A 22,848-nucleotide genomic window follows, 5' to 3' on the forward strand; every position below is an offset into this window, starting at 1 on the left:
CTATAAGGAACAGCATCGGATTAAGGGGAGAGTCGAAGAGGGGCTGTAGCCATGGGCCCTGTTTTGTAAGAGACGCTATTACTACGTCGAAAAACTCTTTCATTATTAAATATTATTGAATTTCAGAAACCTTAACCTGGTTTTGAGAACGAATATTCTTTATTTATTTAATATTATAAAAAATTGCAAATTTAAAAATGATCACAATAAACAGATTCCCGTATAGTAATAATATTAATGCTCACGCAGTAGAAAACAGGTGAAAGAAAAAGGGTTGAGCAAGTTGGTGGCTCGCCAACTAAGGATTCGGATGTTGTTGTTTGTTTTCATCCACGGTTCCTCGTGCATCCAACGGTGCATTTTCCGCTGAAAGCCTATGGGCGCGAGGCAGTTGCAGGTGAAACGTTGCTGCCGCGTGCCTTTTGTAAGGCGGATGGTTGTTGCTGGTTGGTCGTTTGCCCGGTTGTACGCTCACCTTGAACCGCGTTGAGACTTCCTCTAAGAGCGGAATTTTCTTCCTGCTGCTTTCGATTTTCCCGGCTGGATTCGGCGCTCTTTCTCATTTCGTTCCATCCATTAGCCTGCCGCCTCTAACAACCCCTCCGAAATGGTATTGAGGCATCGAGGTTGCACAATGGACTGCGCTCTTGTTGCAGATATTCGCTGAAACATCTGATGCCTCTTTCGCGTTATTCCCGTTGCTGAAACCTCGTTGTTCCAGCCACTCTTTCACCGAGCTTCCTGCTTCCGATGCCTATCGACGGAATCGTCCGCTTCCGGCTCCATCAATGCCCGGCAGACATTTTATAGTTTCTTCGCTAGGCAAAAACTACTACGTATACAAGAACTACCTGAGCGTCTTGTACACATGATAACAACGGTGTACCGAGAACCATCGAAGCGTTACTTCCAGCTAAGTAACTCCGCTGCTGCATCGATCGAAAACAACCCACCAAGCATAAATAGTAAATGTACACGACGTTTCACGTCAACCTTAGGCGGCGAGGCTTAGAAAAAGTGACAAATGGCTTGACGAAGTGCCGTCGTCCTTGCGGACATCGAAACCTTCCCCCCAGCTACAGCATATTAAGTATGGACTACGCATTCTCTGCTCTACGTTCTAGCCAACTATTTATAGACGACAACCACGACCGACTGACTGTGATAGAGAAATACCACCGTCGTCCATTGCGTTCTTTTCTTTTCGTTTTTTCTCAATCGCTAATCAATCGTCGCTCGTTTGATTTCATTTGAAATTCGTCGACGACTAGGCGCGTTTCACGGGATATCCAGTTAACTCGTCCATAGATTTTCGCGTGAAAAATGATAATGACCGTGAGGCAAGAACGTGGTAGAAGCGTACGCGATAGCAACGCGTACAGAGAACTACCGAAGCGTTGCTTCTTCCCAGCAATAAGTTTACTATGTGGCGATCGCAAAGCAGGCGAGTTAAACGCGATCGTAGCTTTTAGCAGGCGACGTCTGGAAAAAGTGACAAACAGCTGGAGGTATCGTCCTCGCGCCGGCAAGAAGCGTATTAGCGTACGCGATCTCTCCCTCTCGCGCGTTTAATTAACTAATTTATTTAATTACTTAACGATTACCTTCCCCGCCGCGGAAACGTGTAATTTATTTCCGACGCGTAACGAGCCGATCCTTGTTTATTCCGCTTTGCCGATCCCTGCCCCCCTTCGACGAAGAAAGATCGTTGAACGTTAATTATCATTCATTATTGCGAAATTGATTAATTCCGAACAGCCTACCGCGCTTTCTCTCTCAACTGGAAGCTCAAACGTGCGACTACATAAAGTAAAAGAAAGATCAGATTCTGTGTTTATGGGTAAATAAGTCATAAAAGTATACTATCTTTGCATTAACCCTTTGAGGGGCACATTTTTCTTTCGAACAAATTATTGAAATCAAAGGTTATCTAGAGGTTTTTGGGGTCGCTTGCTAATTAGCAAAAATTCACGGTATCAAAGATGTTTGAACATTCTGAACGAATCATCTGGTTTCCAAAAAGGGAGAGGGCAGCGACCTGATTACCATCGAGCAACCAGTACTTCCTAATCGAAAGGGCTATCGGCGTCACTGTCCGCAGAAGAGAATCGACCGTTGCTCCCTTCGCCCTTCGATTTCTCCCTTTCCCTTCCCGTGTCTCTGCGCCTTCGACTTCGTCCAGCCGCTTCCAGGATGCATTGTTTTCACCTTTTTTCCCCCGGTCTCTTCCTTCAGCTTTCGAACGCGTATACGACGCGGCTCTGGGCGCAGAGTTTCGGCTCGTGTCGGCGGGATAAAGGTTCGTTTATATCTACAAATGTTACTATATTTTTTCAAGAGAACCTTCGTCTGCCTCGCGTCCCTCCTTCCAATCGCTTATCAGCTTCTCTGTTTGAATTTTGACTTAAGATATCGTGCAAGGAGTTGTTCGACGCGAATGCCATCGAAAATCTGGCGTCTGACATATGTTCATCGCCGTAGATGTAAACGGACCTTAACAGAGCGAAGGTCTATGCCCTGATGCTCCTGGCCCGATGTTCGGGGCCGGGGGGTACAGGAACAAGGCAGCGCTGGAAGGGAGCAGGGCGTAGGTACGACTCGATGGAATCTGGTGGGGGTTATTCCAGGGGCCTTTTTTCACCTTTTGCTTACATAATGTATTCTCAAACGTACATACGAGTCTCGGCTACCAGTGAGCGTTTACGTATGGCATCCGCATGACTCTTTCCGTTCGTGTGCGTTTACTACGGTTCGTCCACGTACGTGCTACTCTTTCGCGGCACTGTGTAAGTCCACCGTGTATATACACACGTCCTGGCCCGAACAATCTTTATCGTTCGTCCACCAATACGTACCTCGTGGACGAGCGTCGTCGCCGTCGTCGTCGTTGTTGTACGGTCGCAAACGTGACGGAGGCGTGTCACATCGGAATACAAAAGGTATAATACCCACATACCGATGCCGCTAACTCATACCTACCGGGGAATACCAATTTTCCAGTTACGAACCACCTCCGACGCGACCTCGACGCCTCCGTCGAACTTGACCCTCTCGCACCGTGGCTCAACTATTCATCGTTCTATTTTAAATTTGCAAAAGTTGCACTCTCGCGTTCCTTGCTTCCACTGTAAACTACAAGAGCAACCGGTCGAGATGGGCGGTAAACCTTGGGACCATCGACGTACAACGTTTCTTTTCTGCTCCTTCCAGCCTCGGTTCTCTCCTCTCCTTGCACGGATTACGTCTCTCTTTCGGTGCTCCTATGATAACATTGTTCTGGTTGCGGAGCGCCGTGGAGCTTTTTTTTTTTTACTTTCCGTTGGCCAGATAAAATCGCGATATACTCGGTTGGTCCGCGAACGCTATATTTCATTTGAATCGTGCCCGTACACTCGCGTTGCGGGCAGATCCGGCGAAGCGGCCGGAAGATAAGGGAACGTTTTAATAAAATTGCCAGCGCTATTCGCGAGAGGGGAATCACCTGTACGCAACGTAAGAGCAGAGTATCAAAAATCATTTCCAATTCATCGCTTCGCTTTCCCTCGCTTTCACAGATAGAATCTTCGTTGCGATTGCTAAATACAAGTCAAACGCAGTAAAGGAACGGAAATGCATTCTTTCGCTTGCAACAAATTGCTGATACTCTGTGCATTCGTTCGTTGCACCGATCTCAATGTCATTATACCTGTCCCTGGCTGAAGAACTGGCCTGATCCATGGAAGGTGCGAACCACCTCGTGGCAAAAGTGCAGCTGCAGCTGGTAGAATAGATGCTGGATGTCTCGCTGCGAATGGGTTCGCGATACCTACAATAAATTTTCCACGCATCCAGATACGGGAGCGATCGGAAAAAAATAACTTTGCTGACTCGTTTGATTTTCCCCTGATCTATACTGTTGACCGTTATTAGTCGCTTACCGAGTCGTTAATTTCACTGGTACGGACTTTCCGACGGGCTAATATTTTATCGAACTTTAGTGCAATATTATTCAACATTAGCCGGTTGTTTATTAAACATCGTAATAACGAGGAACAGATTTTATTGACATTAACTGCAACGCATAAATAAAGTCGTATCAGTTGCTTCCACGTATTGCGTTTCACGTGAATTATGAGCCATTATTTGGTCGTTAGAGAAATCAGCAGCCCTTATTATCATGGAACTGTACGCGGATCTGGGTAAGTTACATCCGCCGCGATAATGAGCGTTTGAAGAAGAAACGACAGCAGAATATCTTGATGAAAACGACGACGTTCAAATGACTTGATCGCTTAGTATCTGAATGTTTTCCTCGGGAATGGAAAAGCTTTTTACATACTTCGGTGGATATTTGATATTAATAATTAGAACGCGTTATTAGCGGTTGGATCGCGTCGAAAGAGCGTTAATTACCCTTCCGCAACCTTTGCTCGGCGAGGAGCATCTCTCCAAGAGCGATAACAGCGAATAAATCATGTCGACTCGCCGGTGGATGCTAACAATTGTCTCGAATATAGCCTCTGATGATCAATACATATCGCGCGCAACTTGTCAAAGTCGAGCCACCGCGGGATCGTTAGAGACATCAGCAAGAGGTTCGATTATTATCCTCGAATTCCAGCGGCGTGTACATACACCCTCTTCGTGTAACGAGCAAGAAACACCTTGCGAACGAGCATCGAAGAGTGGTGAAGCGAAGAAGGGAATTGGAGAAACTTGAAGAGGTGGAAATCAAGAAGCTCGGAGGAAGCTTGAGAAATCGAAGAAAATTGGAAAATTATTGAAAGGAGTGAGATAAAGGAGGAAACGAGATATGTAGGGGCGTGTGGTAAAGGAGGAGAGGTGGGTTACGCGGCTACGCTAATTACGAGCAAACTCGAGGATATTCTTCCTGCTTCGGTGTATGTATATTCAGGTACACGCGCGAGGGGAACGCACGCAGCCGTATCTCGAAGGAACAAATGATCAAGCACGAAAACACGCATCGCGGCTCGCCGTTAGTTTCCCCCGAAGGGGAACAAACGAGCGTCACGGCTCGCTTCGGAGCACTGGGAACCGGAAACCGGCGATTTCAATCTCAAGTTCGCCGGCTGGATGTCCCGCGGTTAAATCGACGCCGAGCCGACGCGAAGACTATCCTTTGCGCGCGGATAATTCTCTTTTCAATTATTTTACACCGGATCTATGTACTAAAAATTCCTTAGAAATTAGATTATATCCTGAAATTAGTGCTGGACAAACTTTCGAGGTCTAGCCCGACCCGACCAAAAGTTCGAATACCCGCCCACTCTTACTAAGCACTCGTAAATTTCATCATTTCAGTTTTGATATAAAAAAAGAAAAGTTCCTGAGTGCTCGGTAATGACATATTAGACCAGTTCTTCAGGTATCAGATGGAAAGCTGGTTCCGGTCGATGAGTCCCGTTATGAAACGTGTCGCGCACCCCTGAATCACGATCGATCTATCGATTTGATCGATCGATAGCGATCGAATGCAAAGGAAGAGAACGCGTTCTAATGCGGTTCCACGACGTGCTCAATGACGCGTGTGCATCACGATTTAAATCGCCACGGTCGATCGATCGCGGATCGAAAGTCCTCGCGGTGATACTAATGTGGGTCGGTACAGGAAGTAATTTCGTTTCTTGTCGCTACGTCGACATTGTTATTGACGCAATAAATCAAGTATCGGTGTTCCTTTGCAGAGTTCGAACCTCGGCCAGGAACTGTTGGACAGAGTGTTCAGGCACCTGAATTTATTGGAGACCGCTTACTTCGGGCTACGTTACCTGGATCACGGGAATCAAACGGTAAGATTGCTATTCTATCAGTTTTCTAAATAAACTTTTCTATGACTCGTTGAAATCCCTCTAATGCCCGCAGAGAAATCGATTTTCAGATCAAAGTTATTCCCGCAGAACCGTTGAAATTACTTGCCCCCCTTTTCCGGGAAGTTTTTCTAATTAATGCACGTCACGAACGCGTTCGCTTCGAATTATAATCGGAAAGCAAATTGCCAGAAGGTCCTCTTTGACAGGAGAGCACGATCGATCCGGTGGTAAGATCGACCGGTTTACCGTTAATTACGTTTGCTAGGATTGAAAAATTCATACGTACCACAGCTCGAAGGTAGACGATCGGCGTCGGCCCTGCGGGCATAAGAGGATAGGATTATTATCCACGGGAAATGTCGGGACGTCTGCAATTTCCGGTCATCTTGAACAGTTTCAACGTAACGCGGCTCGATCTGCCATGGATTAATTATTTCGATGTAATTCTCGAATGTTTAGCAATGGCTGGATCCGAGCAAGAAGATCGGCAAGCAGCTGAAGGTTCAAAAAGGTGATCCGTCCTCCGATGTGCACACCCTCTATTTCGGCGTGAAATTCTACGCGGCCGATCCTTGCAAGCTTATCGAAGAGATCACAAGGTGAGCTGATTGAATTTATCTCGTCTACTCACTGCTCGCTTAACTACCTTTGAACGTATCGCCGTTGTTGATAATTCAATCGCGCGGACAGGGTTCACGGAGTTGACCGGGCTTGCTCGCAAAGGGAAAAGGGAAGTTTAAACAATAATGACATTTCTGCTTGTTTCACGAAACTCGTCGCAAAGAGCGGCGCATCATTTGCCGGTGATTTCACGAATTAATGGTCGAAGTGAGTTTTGTAATCTCTCAATCAGCCCCGACGACGTTAACGGGTCGTACTTGTTGCTGTGTAACGCGCATAGAAAGTCCGGACTCTGTTGAATACGAAAGAGGCCGTGTTTGCAGGCGTGTGCACGGGTCTCGTGTCACGGGCAACTGGATGCCTGTCTCGTTATCCTAATGAGTTGGCCTTAAAATTCTCCGAGCACGCCTGAAAATCTTTTAACCTCAGCGCCATTCCAGCGCGACGAACGAGTTGAAAGAATTTTAAACGCTCCTTCCTCGACGCTGCACCCGTTCCGGAAACGCAGGACTCTTCTTTTGATAAACAAATAGTCGAGCAATTCGTTTTATTTCTTGTAAAAATGAATACAAGCATGACTAACTTCTTTCCCGTCAGTTAGCCATACCTGTTTTACTAGATCATCAACAGTCTATTTCATACGACTAGTATATCACACTTTGCAGAGTACTTATTGCTACTTTCTCCCGTTTCCTTATCGATATAAAAGCCGTCTAAATTGTCTGCTCTGTAAGAACCTGTCTCTATTCGGCCATTTACATGGTCGATAAGACGCGAAAGGAAAGGATAAATCAATTTTATCCCCGGAATTCACAGATTGTTTCAATGGTTCATCGACGTTCCCTTCCAGGCGAACGGTTATCAAGCTACTTTAACAAACTACCGGCATTTCACGTAACTGCTTATCAGTCAAGTAAGCGACTTATATCAGAGAGTGGTCGATTTAGCCGACGAGTCGATAGGGTGTAAGCGAGCGCCGGCTGCACGGCAGCCTTTTTTAATGGAAACCTAGAGAAAAATTGAGGGTTCTGCCAGCGATAAACTGGCTCGATTGATTCCTCGCGAGCTCCAGGGAGTTCCTCAACCCCTACGATTTCCGTTTTTCGCCTTCAGCGATCGCCTCTTTCCTCTTCCAATTTTTTTTTTTCTTTTTTATCTCACTTTCCTCGCGTATGCATGTTCCCCTTAAGTTTCATTCGCCTTGATAAAACGGCGTGCTTTTTTTTTTCTTTCGAGACTATCAGGCCTGCCGTAGCTGGTATCGATCATTCGCCGTGTTTCTTCGAGGCACAACTATCGACTTGTTCTATCTGAAATATTCGAGATCCGCTTCCGCGTGATCGAGGAGCGTTTCGCGAGCGGATTTAACGCTTCTTAGAGCGCGTATCGCGACGATCAACGATTGGCTAGTTAATTTTCGTTTCATTTATCGAACAGACACGAATTCGTTACGCGTATTTACCGTCGAGATCCATAAGCGATAAAATCCGTCGAGTCGTACGATTGCTTTCACGAGCAGGACAATTTTGTTATTGCGTTATTTGAATGCAAAGTATCGTTTTCTTATGGAAATCTTCAAATCGTGCATCTGGAATTGCGGTGATTCTCAGCCAGGGCTGTTTCAGTTTTCTTTTTTCTTCCCCCCCATGAAACCATCTTATGAAAATATTCTCACAGCATCGACGTTGAATCCGCAATTTTAATAATTGCGATTCTTAAAGAAAAACCTGTTTCCTTAAATAGTTCTTCTTACAAACTTATTTTATCCTTAATTTCCCATCGTTTCGAATACGACAAGGTCGCAAACGTCCTCTGGTGGTAGGTGTAAAATTTAAATAATTCAAACTCATAAGTTACGTGGACTTAGGTTTCTCGCGAATAACCGGTAGAAACGACGCGTCGAATTAGGGATTAAAACGTTAAACGGTGACAGAAGAAGAAGCTGTCGTTCATTATTCAAGATTTCGCGGCGGATCGAATGGTCGAGTTCCGCTGATTCAGTAGTAGAGCCGCATCATCCGGCATGAAAAAGAAAAGGGGAAAAAGAGAAAAAAAATACGACATCTCTAGAAACGGAGGAACTCAATCTATATGCAAATGCGTTCATCCTTTATCTCGAGTATGAGCAATCGATGGACGCTTGTCGAGGCCCCTTGTGGTTGCAGCTTCGAAACCATTGCATAATGAGCGAGCCACGGGATATCTAAGCTCGGAAAATAACGTATAAATAACACAACTAATGAGACACTGCCATATTGGCTTTCAAGGGAAAGCGGAGCTTTAATGGCGATTGAAATACAACGATCCTGCGATCATGCGAATTGCCTCGCGATTCTAGGGTTGTAAAATGGAAATGACGATTCGATGGTGGAAAAATCCTGTACGAAAGGTGTGTTCAAAGCCTTCGAATCGATGCTTTTTATTTCACCCTTAATAGTCAGCTTGAAAGCAAAATAAAAAAAAAAGAAACTGGTTAGAGAATCAGGATCTCTTCCTGAAGACTGTTATATCGTCAAAATTAAAATTAGCTCTATTGGTTTTGGGAAGCAGGGTGATAATAAAAATGAAAATAAGAAATACCTATATATGTTTATTTGAATTCGAAGCTTTGAATTGACTGACTGGCAAAGAGCAAAACGGGCTCTCATAGTCCTTGTCTGTTTCAACACTTTATATTCGCGTATTGTGTTACGAATTCTTTTTTGATTCAGAAGGATGAAGAATAAACTATTTGAGCCTCGGCATCTTGTTTGATTGTGAACGTGTTGTTGCTATAAGATCATATTAATTTTTGCCCGTATATTAATAAGCTCGATACTACAGATACACTTATTGTTCCACGAGCGAGCAGCGTCCCTTTTTATAATTGATAATATCTCCGCGTTAGTTTACGATCGTTCGAGAGGAGAAAATCGTGTTATACGGCCTTTCACGGTAGCCCCTGTACGCGAAGGCATTTCGAGCTGTTCGCCTATCGTTATAATACTAATGTCCGCCCACGATTCTAGCGAGCATCGTAACTTCCTTCTTCTCCGGCTTCCACGTCCTCTCGACGACGTTTCATTGACGTAGCAATACCGTCTCCTAGCTTCTATCGGTATTCGCAGAAATTCGCATGTTTCGCGTACGTCGGTTTGCACGATTGTTGCCGGCGCAATATCTGGTAATTGGTAACGCAATATAGAGATCGATAACGCGAATGTTGGCCAAGTGGTCTTCCAACTCTCGTACCGAACCTTCCGGCAAAGTAATTGAATTTGCCGCTGAATTTGATAGAAAATAAAAAGGTAACTACGGTTTTAGCCTCTTTGTTCTTTCAATTTAATTAAATCGAGCAATTCCGATATTACTAGCTTTACCGTCTTTCGCGAGTCGGAGCGAGATAGACGTTAGCGCTGATTAAAAAAAAATGCTTAGACCCTTGTTTCGTGACAAGGGAGATTGGTAAATCCGAATGTCGGTGTGAAGTGTCCTTAACGCGACAGAAATCCCCGGGCTGTTCCATGGCACAATATAACAGGATACGAGAGGCAGACAGTACGACTGGACCACGAGACATAAAATCCGTGCTCCGAGCGGAGGCGACCGGGGGACAGGAAAGGATAAGGCTCTGTCGCCGAAGCTGTTCACCGCTTTTGCCTTCCAGCACACGTGCTTTTATGGCGTCTCTGTATGTGTGTTGCAAATGCAAAAAGATACGTCACGAGAAGGCTCAACGAGCCTATACGACGCGACACCGAATGGGCGAGCTGGGTGCTTAGGTCCTGGACACCAACGGGATCCTCCCGGATAATCGCCTGCAGCTTCGTAATAATTAAGTGGGATGAATTGATATCGCGACAGATTTCCCCTGCCTCTCGCGTGAAAACCGTCTTTAACTGTGATATTCGCTGGATTTGTGGCGAACACCACTTCGCGTCGCTGATATTTTAAGCGGATTTTCTTCGCGACTGACGGATCTAGGGGGAATAACTTCTTTGGATAGAGCTGGGTAGACAGAAAATATTTTGAAAAAAATTGAATAATCGTAGGATGGGATGAAAGAAAGGGCACAGTGTGAAATGTTAGTTTCAAGAAAAATATTGTTAGATGTTTTTTAGATATAGCGAAGTTGTTGCAAAACTACCTGTAATGTTACAGAATTTAATATGATATTTCTTCTTTATAGTTTCATTAACACGATCCGAATTTCATCCAACACTACAATTCTAATGTTTGCTTATTCTTCTCGAGCACGTATTCAATGAGACCGCGTTTTCCTGTCAGCGATCGTCGAACTTGAGGTAACAGAAAAACCTTTTCGTTAGCCGTGAAATTTAGCGCGAAGCTCGATAATGCGGAAGATTTTCGCTCGACGTCACGATTCTCGGACGGCGTTGAAATCCAGGGAATTCCAGAGTCGTCTGGTAACGCTTGAGAATTCTGAATGCGTTGAAATCGTCGGTGCGTACGTTTTATCCGCTTGCCGCGTTATCGCCGCTTCGGCAAGCGTTGCCTGCACGCGCGACCAAGCCGCTGGAACGAGGCTGAAAATCGAGAAGGAAGAGGCGATGAACTGTACGAAAAAGGAAGACATCAATTCCTTTGATGTCTACGTAAAAAATAATAATCATTCTTGAGTAACAGCTTGAATTTTTCATTGAAAAATTCTTTACACTAATTCGATGGTATTGAACGAGAAGACCAGCCTGGAATATCATCTAGAAGAAAAGGCAATTGCCACTGATGAATAAATAATAGCGGAATAAAAATCTGAATGGAAGTTGAAAAGACTAGGGATAAAAGCGAAGGCAGATTCAGGAGAACAAGACAAAGGAAACGAGTGCATACCTGAAGAAAGGAAGAGTGGCCGGCGAAAAGTGAAAGAAAAACGTAGAAAAGAATGAACGTAACTGCTTGCAAAAACTTTGTTAACCGTCTCGGAACGGTTCGAGATTGTAGCTTCTTTGGGATCGCGTGCGACCGGTATTTACTTTGCATAGTTTACGTGGAGGTGCAAAAAAAGCAGGGTAACCGAGAATGCTGGAAACGCGATGTAAATGGAAGCGGGATCAGCCTCGGTTCGCTGACTCGGGGCAAGAAGAGGAATGAAAAAGACCGCGGCAAGAAAGGCGGCGAGAGGAAACGGCGAAACGTGGAAGACGTCTTCATCCCGGGGGTTGAAAAATGAGAAAGAGGGCAGGAAAACGAATTGACAATTCCTTAATAACTCGCGCAGATTTATGGTCCGCCTCAACGCCGGCTTAATAAGCGCGGTACTTTGCGATCCCGTAACGTGGATACTCGACAAAAAAAAAAAAAAATTTGCAAGAATAAGGTCGTCGAGAGAGAAAGGGAGGTTGATTAAACTTATAAAATCTATACAAGAGTATTAAAAATAAAAGTTAAATATATTGAAAGAATAATTTTTAAAGAAACAGTGTAAAATTTATAAAATGAAAATAATACAAAGTATAGAATTAAATTAAAATCGTGGCTCTCTCCATGGTCCGCCATTCGAGGATCAAGGTGACAGCTGACAGAGGTGAAAGAAAAGCGGAGGAATCCCTCGAAGGAAAGAAGCGGCTTAATGAATGAGATTTTAATGATTCGACGATAATATATTGAATTTCTTCCGGTTGTTTGCCCGGGGAAGAAACAGCGAACGAAGGGGACGAAGCAGAGTTACGTCCGCGATTCAACGTAACAGCCAAGACACGCGAGGACGAGAAAAACGGCGGAGCGGCGGTATATCTTACGGAATTACCCTAAAAGGAATTTCGCGGGTAATCCTTGCATCGAGCGGGCCGGGAGGGGAAAAAAGGGATAAGATTCGTCGGGCGAAGAAACAGAATTGAAAAGAGGGAAATGTCTCTCCGGGATTCCTTCTGGCTGCGCGGGATTCACAGTCGGTTAAGAAATTATTCACGCGTTAATAAACTCCATTTGGGAATCGTGTGTATGAAGAAAGTGAAATAGGAGAGTTTATCGCGCGACGACCAAAGCTCGCTGTTTATTAAGCGCTTAATCAAATTTGAATATTCCTCGAATATTCGAAATTTCTTCGAGGAAGATTTACGAGGAAAATTGAACGGTTCCCTTGATAAGACGGGGAACGAAAGAGGAATATCTCGTTCGGTTGGAAAAATGAAAACGAGTCTGTCGGATGAGCAAAGAAAGAAGCGACGTAGAAATTGGCAGGTAGAAAATGAGGAAAAAGCGAAGAGAAGAAAAGAGGTGAGCTGGCAGAAAGAAATCTGCGTGCGAAGGGATAGGTCGGCGTACGAGCGAGACGGATAGTGACATCAAGGAAAGGAGAGAGAGAGAGAGAGAGGGAAAGGCTGCAACGAATGGTAAAGTGCGAAAGAAAAGAAAAGAAAAAGCAAATTGAGAAATCCTTTAACGATGACTTTACAAGAGGAGAAACCGCGAGGGCAACGATGGTAAAACCGAAGTTCGTGGCGAGACAAGCCACAGGGGCTGACCCCGTCGCAACTTCTCCTTTTTCCCTTCCACCCTTTCGTCTTCTTCGGTTTCTTCCTCGCCTTCTTTTGCTTTACTTGCATAACGTACGTGTCACACGTCATTAACCGTACCGGCAAAATATATCTCGTAGCACGATCAAAGGGGACACCGTATGTTCCTGCGTTCGATAAAAATGATGTTTCTTCGCTCCGCAGGTACCAGTTCTTCCTTCAAGTGAAGCAGGACATTCTGCAAGGAAGACTGCCGGTTTCCTTCGATTTGGCCGCGGAACTAGGCGCCTACGTCGTTCAATGTAAGTGTACAATTTTATTCAATCAGTATTTCCCTGATTTCCCTTCGGATTTCCCGAGTGGCAAACGTGTTATTTCTTAAAGAAACGCATCACGTGAAACATCAAGGAAGCGAACGTGGCGAGGGCAATCAATCAGACGGTTAATGCTCGATTTCTTTTCGCAACGCTGCTTCCGTCAGCCGCCTGAACGTTATTACCTCCTCTAATGAAGGTTATGATTAAAATTGGTGACTTTAATTAAATCCTGGATATTAATCTTTCCAAGGTCAAACGAGCTTACAGTACCGTTGCAATATTAAAATTCGAAACGATTTTTATTTGTATTAATTTATTAGAAGAACAAATTACGTTGTTCTTTACTTTTTTTTTTTCGAAAAAACAACAGAGCAATCTTGGAAAGACAATTTACCACCGTAAACTCGAAATAGCCGGCGAGTGCTAACCTCTCATTAGAGGTGCCAGGTATAATTCTGAAAATGAGCCGTAAATCCTTTTGTTTCGCTGGCAACGACTCCTCATCTTCCGGTACAATTCCTACCGCAAGTGTCCTTGAATGCCTACATGCAAAAGAAGTTGTTCTGCTTCGTGTCTTCGGGGTGTTATGCGAAAAACAGGTAGGAGTACGCTTGTATAACGCTCGAAAATGTTACATACGATCCGGTGAAACGGGTTCCCCGGTGATTACCGATGATAAACTGTCATTAATTATTGGATGCCTGTCTCCTAAGATACAAGTTTCCAGATCACGGTGATCGCATCAATTTTCGAACGACCAGTGATTAGCTTCGAGCCGAGTTTACTTTCGTGTTTAGAACTCTGTATTTTCTACGATGGGGGTCTTCTTACTCCGGCTATTTTTATGAAATTCTTATAGCCCGAACGGAAATGATTGGTTAAATTTAGTAGGAAAAGTGTTTACTTTGAAATTTTGTCGGGTATACAGTTCTCTGACTAGCAGCAAGTGGATTTCGGTCTCTGTTTGTGTTTGTAGTTGTAGCATTTGATCAAGCGATAGTCAACACCGCGTTGGCAAGAATTCATGGCTTGCTAATTAGAAGAGCATCCTTGTGTACTCGGTAACGATGTATTGTTACGTATTATGTGCCTTTCCATAACTTCTTAACGCAATATCATCGTTTAGTACCGAAAGTTTAAATAACGCGAAATAAAAGTTGAGAAGAGGAAGGTTTAGTTCTAAAGGAAGAGTTCGAAAATTCCTTGTCCTGAGAGTAGACGGAAAGTTTCCGTGGAAGAAGGCAGGAGAAAAGCGATTTAAAAAGATTCGCGGTACCTTTGAACGCCATGTGATTTCAATTTCACCGGCGAAAAGAGACGTCTACGTAACGCGTTAAACTTTTGCAAAGTACTTTCAACTTTTCTCCCTTTGCAATCTTGCTAAAAGTATTTATTCCCTTCTACGCTCGCGTACGTTTCAATTGAATTGTATTGCTACTGGTACGGGAATAAAATGATACAGCGACTGGTTGACTCGAACTAGCCTAGATAAACACACCATTTTGATGATAGTGTTGACGAAAGGGTTGAAAATCTCCGTGGAGGCGGATCGCGTTGACGTTTCACTCGGGCAGAAGACGCGAAACGGCAGAAGGAGGCTACAGGTCCGCGCGTTAGTTATCTGCTGCGAGATTCAAAGTCGTGCAAATAGAGAAAGGGGTGGAATGGCGATAGAAAAAGAGGAAAGATACGCCTGGTGTTTGCGTCTCATCGCTGTGAAAAGGGACGAAATGAATGCCCTTTATTCGTGTTCAGTCCCGGTGCTCGTTGACAACGGAAACAGAGACGGATAAAAGCCACGTGAAAGACAGAGAGACGAGGAGCGGAGTACACGGCACGCGTTTTGCTTCGCGAAATGGAGATAAACCTCTCTCTGAATACGCGTGCGGTCCGCAGCGTGGATGAGATCACCTACCCGCCGATGGGATGGATTGCAACATCTCGAACAACATAATTTTACGTGTTCGACTTTCTCGGCTGCGTTTCTTTCGCGCCACCCCCACTCGGAACGCTCTCTCTCTCGGTACCGCCGTAGCATAAATCCGCCTTCGTTTTCCCAGAAATTCCGTTACTCTTTTCTTGCCCGCTGCAAGGTGCAGCAATTAACGATACCTCTTTCCGCCGTTAAAAGAACAAAAAAAAAAAAAAAGAAACGAGAAGTAACAGAAAAACGTTCATCGTTATACGGCGGACGCAATTACACGGTCGTTCAGCGTCGCAAAGTAATTTCCCAGCGAGGACAGTTTAACGACGAATATTAATTAAGTCGGGAACGAGGAGGATCGCGAGCGGTTTCCACCCTCCGCTGCGGGACACGCGTTTTTCTGCGGATCACTGAACCGTGCCTGCACGGACGAAAATGAAACGGAAGCGGACAACGTGCGGGCTTTTCCGCATTTGCTTCTCTCTGTTACACGCACTCTTCGTCCGCTACCAGTCCGCTCGAGTTCTCTATCCGTACGTCTCCTCTATTCGGTTCAACAGGGTGCTAGCATAACCTTTCTTGTCCGTCTTGCGCAAATATTGGAGTTACTCCGGATATAAGCAGACCATTTTGCAAATGGAAATAGAACTCGCAGTGGTAAGAGCGTTGTCCAGCTTTTACGGAGATCTCAAACAAGATAGCTCGCCGGATCTGGCCGCGATGCCATTACAACGGCGACGGAAACACCTTTAGGCATTCTTTCTGCTCGAAATCTTACCCGGTGAATCCCATTATTTCTCGCGAACTTCTTCTCCGTCTCCTCGGGGTCTTTTGTATCCGGAGGATTCGTTTCTAGGGTGCTCTTTCGTTTTGTGAATTAATTTCGACCCGTCGTTTTCTCCGCTCCATTGAAGCGGGATAATAGGAATCGTGGCACGAAATTTAACCCTTTTCCCAGGGTCCATCAGTAAAGCGATTAAAACAATAGTTTTTAATAACGACACGTTGGGATGAAGGTGGAAGCAAGGATGTCCATTCGAATCGTTACTTATTATAATATACAGGGTGTCCCAGTCTTGGCGGTACAAAAGGAGTGGATGTAAGGAGGTGAAAAAATAAACAAAAAATGTAGAGTGACATATTTTTATTAGAGGCTTTATTTTTGTATACATCAATTTTGAAAATTTCGCAAAAATTTCGAAAAATACGTGGCGCCATCTACCGTCTAGTGTCAAAAATGAGCTTTTTCATTTCTCCGATAGGGAGCGCAAAAAATACTTCGATTTTTAGTTCACCCTATCAACATTGGGGGCGCCACTATAGGAAAAAAGGCGCCAACATAGGAATTTTGAAATGTAGAAGTTCTGATACAATTTCATGACATAAAAGTGGTGCAAAATAGCATTTATGCTACATCGTTCTGAAGCTTAAAGTATGACAAAAATGCCTTGTTGTGGAGAACCGGAATCTAAAGGTTTTAATTACGCAAACTATATAGCCGTTGATTTTACTCGTATCGAACGACTCGCATTCCTGTCGGTGGTCATTTTCCACGTGCCGAGACGAGTTGTTTTTATGCAACCAGCCCGGCGGCGGTGGCAAAAGTTCCTGGATCTATGAGTTCGCGTTTCGCGTATAATACGGATCGACCGATCGTTTCGCGGTCTCGTAATTACACGAGCGAATGAGCATGCAAGAAGCCGGCGACGACAGAGTGCTGGCTTCTCCGAGTAGAACCGACGAGAAAATAAAGTGCCCCTCGCTTCGGTCGGAGCCGATATTCATCAAAGTCAGTGATTCAATTAACCGACTAGGATGATTTCTGGAGGGCATTTCTATCGCGCGCCCTATGGGAATCGACGGCCACCGTCTCTGGGGGCGGGGAAAACTCGGGGACAAATCGAGAGGATCGAAATTCCGTCGGTGCAAATTGAACCCGATTAATTTCCTGAAATCTTGATTTCGCAATCAGGCTATTTTATACTGTTTTTCTTGTTTCTTCAAATAAAGTAATTTTTCCTTTTTTCAGCGGAGCTCGGGGACTACGACCCAAGGCGACATTCCGTGGGCTATGTAACCGAGTTTCGTTTCTTAGCGAATCAAACTACGGAATTGGAAAATCGTATAGTGGAACTTCATAAAACTCTCGTGTAAGTTTCACTTTTGTTTAGCTTAGGAAGCGTGTCGTTTGTATTTAGATTTGAGTCATGACGAACTGATGGCTAATGAGCCATTATCCCTGAGTGGATAACACTGGAGCAATGGTAATTTAGGGTAACAATGAGCTATTTTTCAGAGGACAATTACCCTCCGCAGCGGAGTTGAATTATCTGGACAAAGTGAAATGGCTGGAGATGTATGGGGTCGATTTGCATCCCGTCTTGGTGAGTATTTGCTTTTCCCAATTAACAAAGCCTCTTGCCGTCGCAACGAGACGCGTTCAACTCCTAAGAACGCTATAATCTTACAGGGGGAGGACAGCGTAGAATACTTTCTGGGCCTCACGCCGAGCGGAATAATTCTGTTACGGAACAAGACCAAAGTGGGAAATTATTATTGGCCTCGAATCAATAAAATCTATTATAAGGTAAGTGAGTATATTAAAATTTGAAGACACGGAAAGACAGTTTCACGACTTCTTCCAGGGTAGATACTTCATGCTGAGAGTCAGCGAGAAGAATTCCGAGGAGAGGACTCACGGTTTCGAAACACCATCAAAGGGAGCTTGCAGACATCTCTGGAAATGTTGTCTGGAACACCAGGCGTTCTTCCGTTTGATGGCCACGGGGCCGCCACCCCTGAGCCCTTACTCCCGTTTCCGTTCGTACAGTCCTCCGTCCGGGTCGGAGAAGCACATGGTTATCAGACGGAATCCACCGCCGATTTTCCAGAGGACCCCGAGTCGCAGGGCGCAGCGACGCGTGGTGGAGGGGCAAGAAATGGTCGGCCCGTTCGTGGAAACACCTGCCAACGTGAACCCGAACCCGTGCAACAATCCGGTCGGCAGTAACGCTTTGTGCAATAGTCAGACCACGAGACAGGTGAACAACTCGAGTCCAAGGAGCACCAGGAGCGCGCCCTGGACTCAGAGCCAACCTCGAGGCCTTTATACTTCGTCTAGTCCTCGGTCCGTCCGCTCAGCGGGAACGGCGCCGGCAGTACGTTCCTTAAATTCATTAATTATTAATCATTCCTTCCTGTCGAATTTTCTTACGAATTTCAAACTTTATTTTTACCAGCTCTTGAGCAGACTCCAACGAAGGAGCAGCTCGGTGGAGAGCCAAAGTTCAGGGGACAGTCACAGTCGCGGTGGGCATCGTAGAAGAAGTCATAGTCATAGTCATCGAAGGCACAGTCGTCATTCCGATTGCGAATCGGAATTATCCAGAGGCTCGGATACCAGGTCGGGTCATCGTAAGCACCGCAGAAAGCACAGAAGTTCCCGTTCGTCTAGGTACAGTTAATTTGGATTTGATCTTTCTTCAACCCGTGGATACCGGAGTTAATTTATTGCTTTGCGAAACGATCAGACTCTGATCCGACCTCGTTACAGTCGCTATCGTAAGTCAAGACAATTAAGCGTCTAAGACATGCGCGCCGGTTTAATTGGTAATTAATTGACGTAATAAAGGCCCCTTAGACGGTCATGTGAAAACGGAACAACTCGTCAGAACGTCTTGGGCGGGTTCATCGACCGTGAGCGCGGAAAAGAAACCCTCGTACTCATTATACTCTCACGGTAGGGTACATAGACCGCGTAAAGGTGATAATTATTTTAATGACGATGCGCTTGGGAAATATCAACCTCGTCTAACGAAATCTCCCCACGCGATGCCCTCCTGTTTTTTCAATGGAAAACGAACCGTATAAGCAAAAACGATACAAGTTTAGTTTATCACGGTTCCATTAATAAATGCACCCTTCGTGGTTAAACATTATTATCTTGCACGTGTACGCCTGTGAATCTTTTCAGACACGAATTGGTGGACTCGGAACCGCAATGGAGGGAGGCACAGAAGCGGAAGGGCGAAGGAGTGCAACGAGCTGTAGTAAGTTTCAATGACAAACTTGTATTCGACATTCCAGACACGTTTATTGTTTCTTCGAGCGTTTTCAAATATTCTTTTCTTTTCATTTATGTCCTCTTTTATGCAGGTAAGCCATACGGAGCCGAGGAGAAGGCATAGGAGTAGACATAGAAGTCCTTCACAGAAACAACCACTGCCGGACGAGCTTAGAAAGTAAGTCCATGGAGTTACCTTTGAGATAACGTCAGAAAAATTAAAATTATTTATGTTATTGATCGATTTTTTTAGGCATTTGGAATTCGGTTTAATAGATACCACAGGAATGAGCGAACAACAACGTCGGGAGATACCATACACCGTGGTTCAATCGCAGTCTGCACAACAATGTACGCTACAGTCTAGCAATTCCCGATTGGACGACGCAGATTCGTCGTCCCTACCTAGGTACGATGATCTCAAGACGAGCTGCAACATCCACAGTCATCCTCCTCCGCTGGAGGATGAGACAGGATCCGTAGTCATTGTTTGAAAACTACCCCTTTGCATGTGTCTTTTTTTTTTTTTTTTTTTTTTAATTTATTTAGAGCATGTACGTGATCTTAAGCATGCCCCCTATTATTTATTTAAAGCATGATAGGTCCTTAATAAATCGATGAGATTAACAGCTTGTCGCACCTGTTTATTTATTTCCTGGCTGGCACCCACTGATGCTTTCTGCTATTCCATGGAAATTACTCGTTGCTATTCCGTGGAAGTAAGGACTTAAAAATCGTAGCATTTGTACGTGTTTTATGTATTATTTGTGTGCCATGCATCCGTGTGTACTCGTTGTACAAATATAGGTATCTGGGAGTGTCAGTTTTTCTCATAGATTCCCAATGATCGATGCAAGTTTATTTATTGTGCCAGTTCGTTCGAATTCCTTAATCCTTTCTTTTTTTAGGTATTCTTAAAATACTGTAGACCTGGAAATACATATGTTTATTTGGCGAACTTACAAAACTGATTGACGAATGGAACATGTTGTTTGCGTGAAAATTAGCATTGTTATTTGAATAAAAATGTGTATCGCTAAGGAATGCAATATATGTATATGGCTCGTAGTGTGTATTAACAATTGTTTGAACGTTTGGTGAACTAAAACGTGTATTGCATCGATGTCGGAATGGTTTTGTCCGATCAGGGACGTGCTTGAAATTTGACGTGATATCGAAGACTGTCAAGGAATCACTTTCAGAACAATCGGATCCGTTGGCAAACGAAACAGAAGAGTGATACAACATTGTCGAGACGGAAGTTATAATTTGCCGCCAACAAGGCCGAGTCATATCGAGACAAAGTACTACGACGGTAGTAGGAGCGAGTGCAATATGAGGAAGGACTTTTATTATATTCGTAACAACAGAATATTAATAGGAAATAACGTGGACAGTGGTCTCGGGGAAAGTACACCGCAGGAATTTTCAAGCTGCTGCTCAAGCTCTGCCGACAGCGCTAAACCTACTCGTGTAGTACGTATTTTTACGCTTCTATTTCTTAAGTCATTTGTTTTCCAGTGAAACTCATTACTTTTACATTTGATATATGTTCTTCGTTTATTTATGCCGTTATTTTAAGTAATGAGTAACACTTTTGCGCTTTATGTAGTTTAAGCTTATTGCTTCTGAAAAAGAATAAAAGATAATCATGATTTTGAATCACCGATATAAAATCATCTTTATTAAAATTGCACTCGTTATAGTAAAATCTTTTAGAGATACTAAGCGCTTATTTACAAATACGTACATGTGGTTAAGGCTTGCTATTTCTTTCTTTGCTAGTCACAGCATTTTATTATATTCTAATAAATGTTGTTACTAGAATGTAGTGTGTTGTATCCTAAAATTTTCTGCCTAGTAAATTAGTAAAATAGTTTTGTTTGGTATAGCCGCAAATGCAATTAGGGGGAGAGGTACGCTATGAATTGTCTTCAAATCAAGAAATCTACCCTCCTGTTGATACTACTCTGGACGCTGTTCTTCAGCCCATTATATCGTAAGTGCTTCTTTTCATTGCTTCGTGCTTCTCTCTTATAATAATATTCAGTTACAAATTACAATTGAATCTGGCTTCATTAATAACAATTGCATTACACTCTGCTAAGTATTCTTCTTATTGTTGGAATTAGATGTTTACATTTTCTGGAAAGTACTGGTTTTTTTCGTACAAATTCTAAGAATAATTTGTTTGGAAAATTTATTATCACATCGATTTTCGTTCATGCTACGATACATTTAATTTTGTACTGTTTCAGAACTTTAACAAGGAGACAACGGAACCGCCCGAAATGAGCATGAAGCTTTAAATAAATAAAAAATAGACATTTATGCACATATTGTATATTTAAGAAAGTTTTTTATACCTCATTCAAATTAAATATCTATAATCCCATCAGTCGCTGAATCTTATGAAATGGAACAACATAAACAGTGAATTAAATGCGCAGCACTTTTAATCCTTGATTAAAAAAGTGTCCCTAATCTTATCTAGTCCCTTATTTAGCTCTCTTTAGAAGCCATGTGCCTCATAAGATTTCCTATAAATTTTTCCATCTTCTTTAAATCTTGTGCTATCTCTGTTCTGTACTGTAGGCACTGAAAAATAAAATCACAATTTTGTTATTTATATATAGTTCTTTAAGAGTTAGTAAGGTAAGTTACACATGAAAAGAACTTACTGTTCGATTATCTGTAAGTTTTAGACATAAGACACCTTTAGTATGGCAATACTTCATTGTGTACCGAGCCTACATTAACAAAACATAAATTATAAACTTATAATCATTGATCATTAAACTATTTATAAAGAAAATATAATATTCCCATAAATTTCATTGACTCTACCTTTAATATTAAAACAAACAAAATATTTTACATAAACATATTTTCAATATTTATACATTGCCTATGTTCCACTTTTTACTTAAAAAAGTTATTAAAGTAGACTTTTTGCAATAATTACATGACGTATATTCAAACGTCAATCATAACCTGCCAAGTTTTTTTTTAATTACTGAATGAAATATATGTATATAATATCATTTTTATGAATTGTAAGAAGCTTATAATATTATATGATAAAAATAATTTGAAATAATTGTTGTAGTATTAAATAAATCACACCTTCAGTGGATCTTGAAGATATAACCTCTCGGCACCTTTTTCAAATTCTTCCCATGAACTTAAATATGTCATTTTTATTATTAATAAGAAATGCTACACAGATAAATTTATCATATACTAATTTTTAAATAAAAGTAAACAATTTTATTTAATGCATTGCTAGGGATGACGGCACAGTATTGTTGGAAATAGACATATGGCCTTCTGACCACTTCTGACTTCTGACCAGTAGTACCCTATGCTATATATATGCCGCTTTGCGCCGACGCGTGTCAGTCTACCTGTCTATATACCTTCGGAAGATCAAACACAAAGGATGGTGCACTTCCGTTTTTCAGCGGAGTACCATTTGTATATACATACACAAACGGCGCAAACTACTCAACTACTTACCGATCTTGACGATTTGGATAATATAAGGACCAGACTACCATTCTTTAGGGCCTCTTGAACACGTCTCATATTCTGTTTCATATTCTATGGGCAAAAGTTCTTTTAATTTTTTGGAGCAACTGTCATTACGCTGAAGATC

General features: G+C 43.2%; 2 protein-coding genes across 3 annotated transcripts in view; one reads left to right on the forward strand and one right to left on the reverse strand.

Annotated features, from left to right (window-relative positions):
- The window catches only part of LOC114873538 (band 4.1-like protein 4), a 37,386-nt gene extending 15,859 nt beyond the window's left edge, over positions 1 to 21,527 (forward strand). For both annotated transcript variants that reach the window (XM_029181958.2, XM_029181957.2), the window contains exons 6-19: positions 5,685 to 5,789; positions 6,270 to 6,409; positions 13,091 to 13,188; positions 17,157 to 17,277; positions 17,424 to 17,511; positions 17,598 to 17,714; positions 17,773 to 18,285; positions 18,367 to 18,581; positions 19,101 to 19,176; positions 19,283 to 19,368; positions 19,444 to 19,599; positions 20,393 to 20,666; positions 21,083 to 21,189; positions 21,449 to 21,527. In XM_029181958.2, the coding sequence (XP_029037791.2) occupies positions 5,685 to 5,789; positions 6,270 to 6,409; positions 13,091 to 13,188; positions 17,157 to 17,277; positions 17,424 to 17,511; positions 17,598 to 17,714; positions 17,773 to 18,285; positions 18,367 to 18,581; positions 19,101 to 19,176; positions 19,283 to 19,368; positions 19,444 to 19,599; positions 20,393 to 20,666; positions 21,083 to 21,189; positions 21,449 to 21,485 (2,133 nt within the window). In that variant the 3' untranslated portion in view covers positions 21,486 to 21,527. The remainder of the gene's footprint in view (positions 1 to 5,684; positions 5,790 to 6,269; positions 6,410 to 13,090; positions 13,189 to 17,156; positions 17,278 to 17,423; positions 17,512 to 17,597; positions 17,715 to 17,772; positions 18,286 to 18,366; positions 18,582 to 19,100; positions 19,177 to 19,282; positions 19,369 to 19,443; positions 19,600 to 20,392; positions 20,667 to 21,082; positions 21,190 to 21,448) is intronic.
- On the reverse strand, positions 21,377 to 22,665 carry LOC114873544 (signal recognition particle 9 kDa protein). The gene is made up of 3 exons (XM_029181967.2): positions 22,317 to 22,665; positions 21,872 to 21,940; positions 21,377 to 21,788 (listed from the first exon to the last, which is right to left on the reverse strand). The coding sequence occupies exons 1-3, from the start codon at positions 22,386 to 22,388 to the stop codon at positions 21,693 to 21,695; spliced, it is 237 nt and encodes a 78-aa protein (XP_029037800.1). The 5' UTR covers positions 22,389 to 22,665; the 3' UTR covers positions 21,377 to 21,692.
- Between the last annotated feature and the right edge of the window lie 183 nt (positions 22,666 to 22,848).

The sequence above is a fragment of the Osmia bicornis genome, chromosome 1, assembly GCF_907164935.1.
Source record: "Osmia bicornis bicornis chromosome 1, iOsmBic2.1, whole genome shotgun sequence".
NCBI lineage: Eukaryota > Metazoa > Arthropoda > Insecta > Hymenoptera > Megachilidae > Osmia > Osmia bicornis.

Coding starts and splice junctions, on each gene's coding strand:
- LOC114873544 (XM_029181967.2), bottom strand. CDS start 22,388: ATGACATATTTAAGTTCATGGGAAGAATTTGAAAAAGGTGCCGAGAGG. Junction 21,941..22,316: donor ATCTTCAAGATCCACTGAAG/GTGTGATTTATT, acceptor TTGTTAATGTAG/GCTCGGTACACAATGAAGTA. Junction 21,789..21,871: donor AACTTACAGATAATCGAACA/GTAAGTTCTTTT, acceptor TTTATTTTTCAG/TGCCTACAGTACAGAACAGA.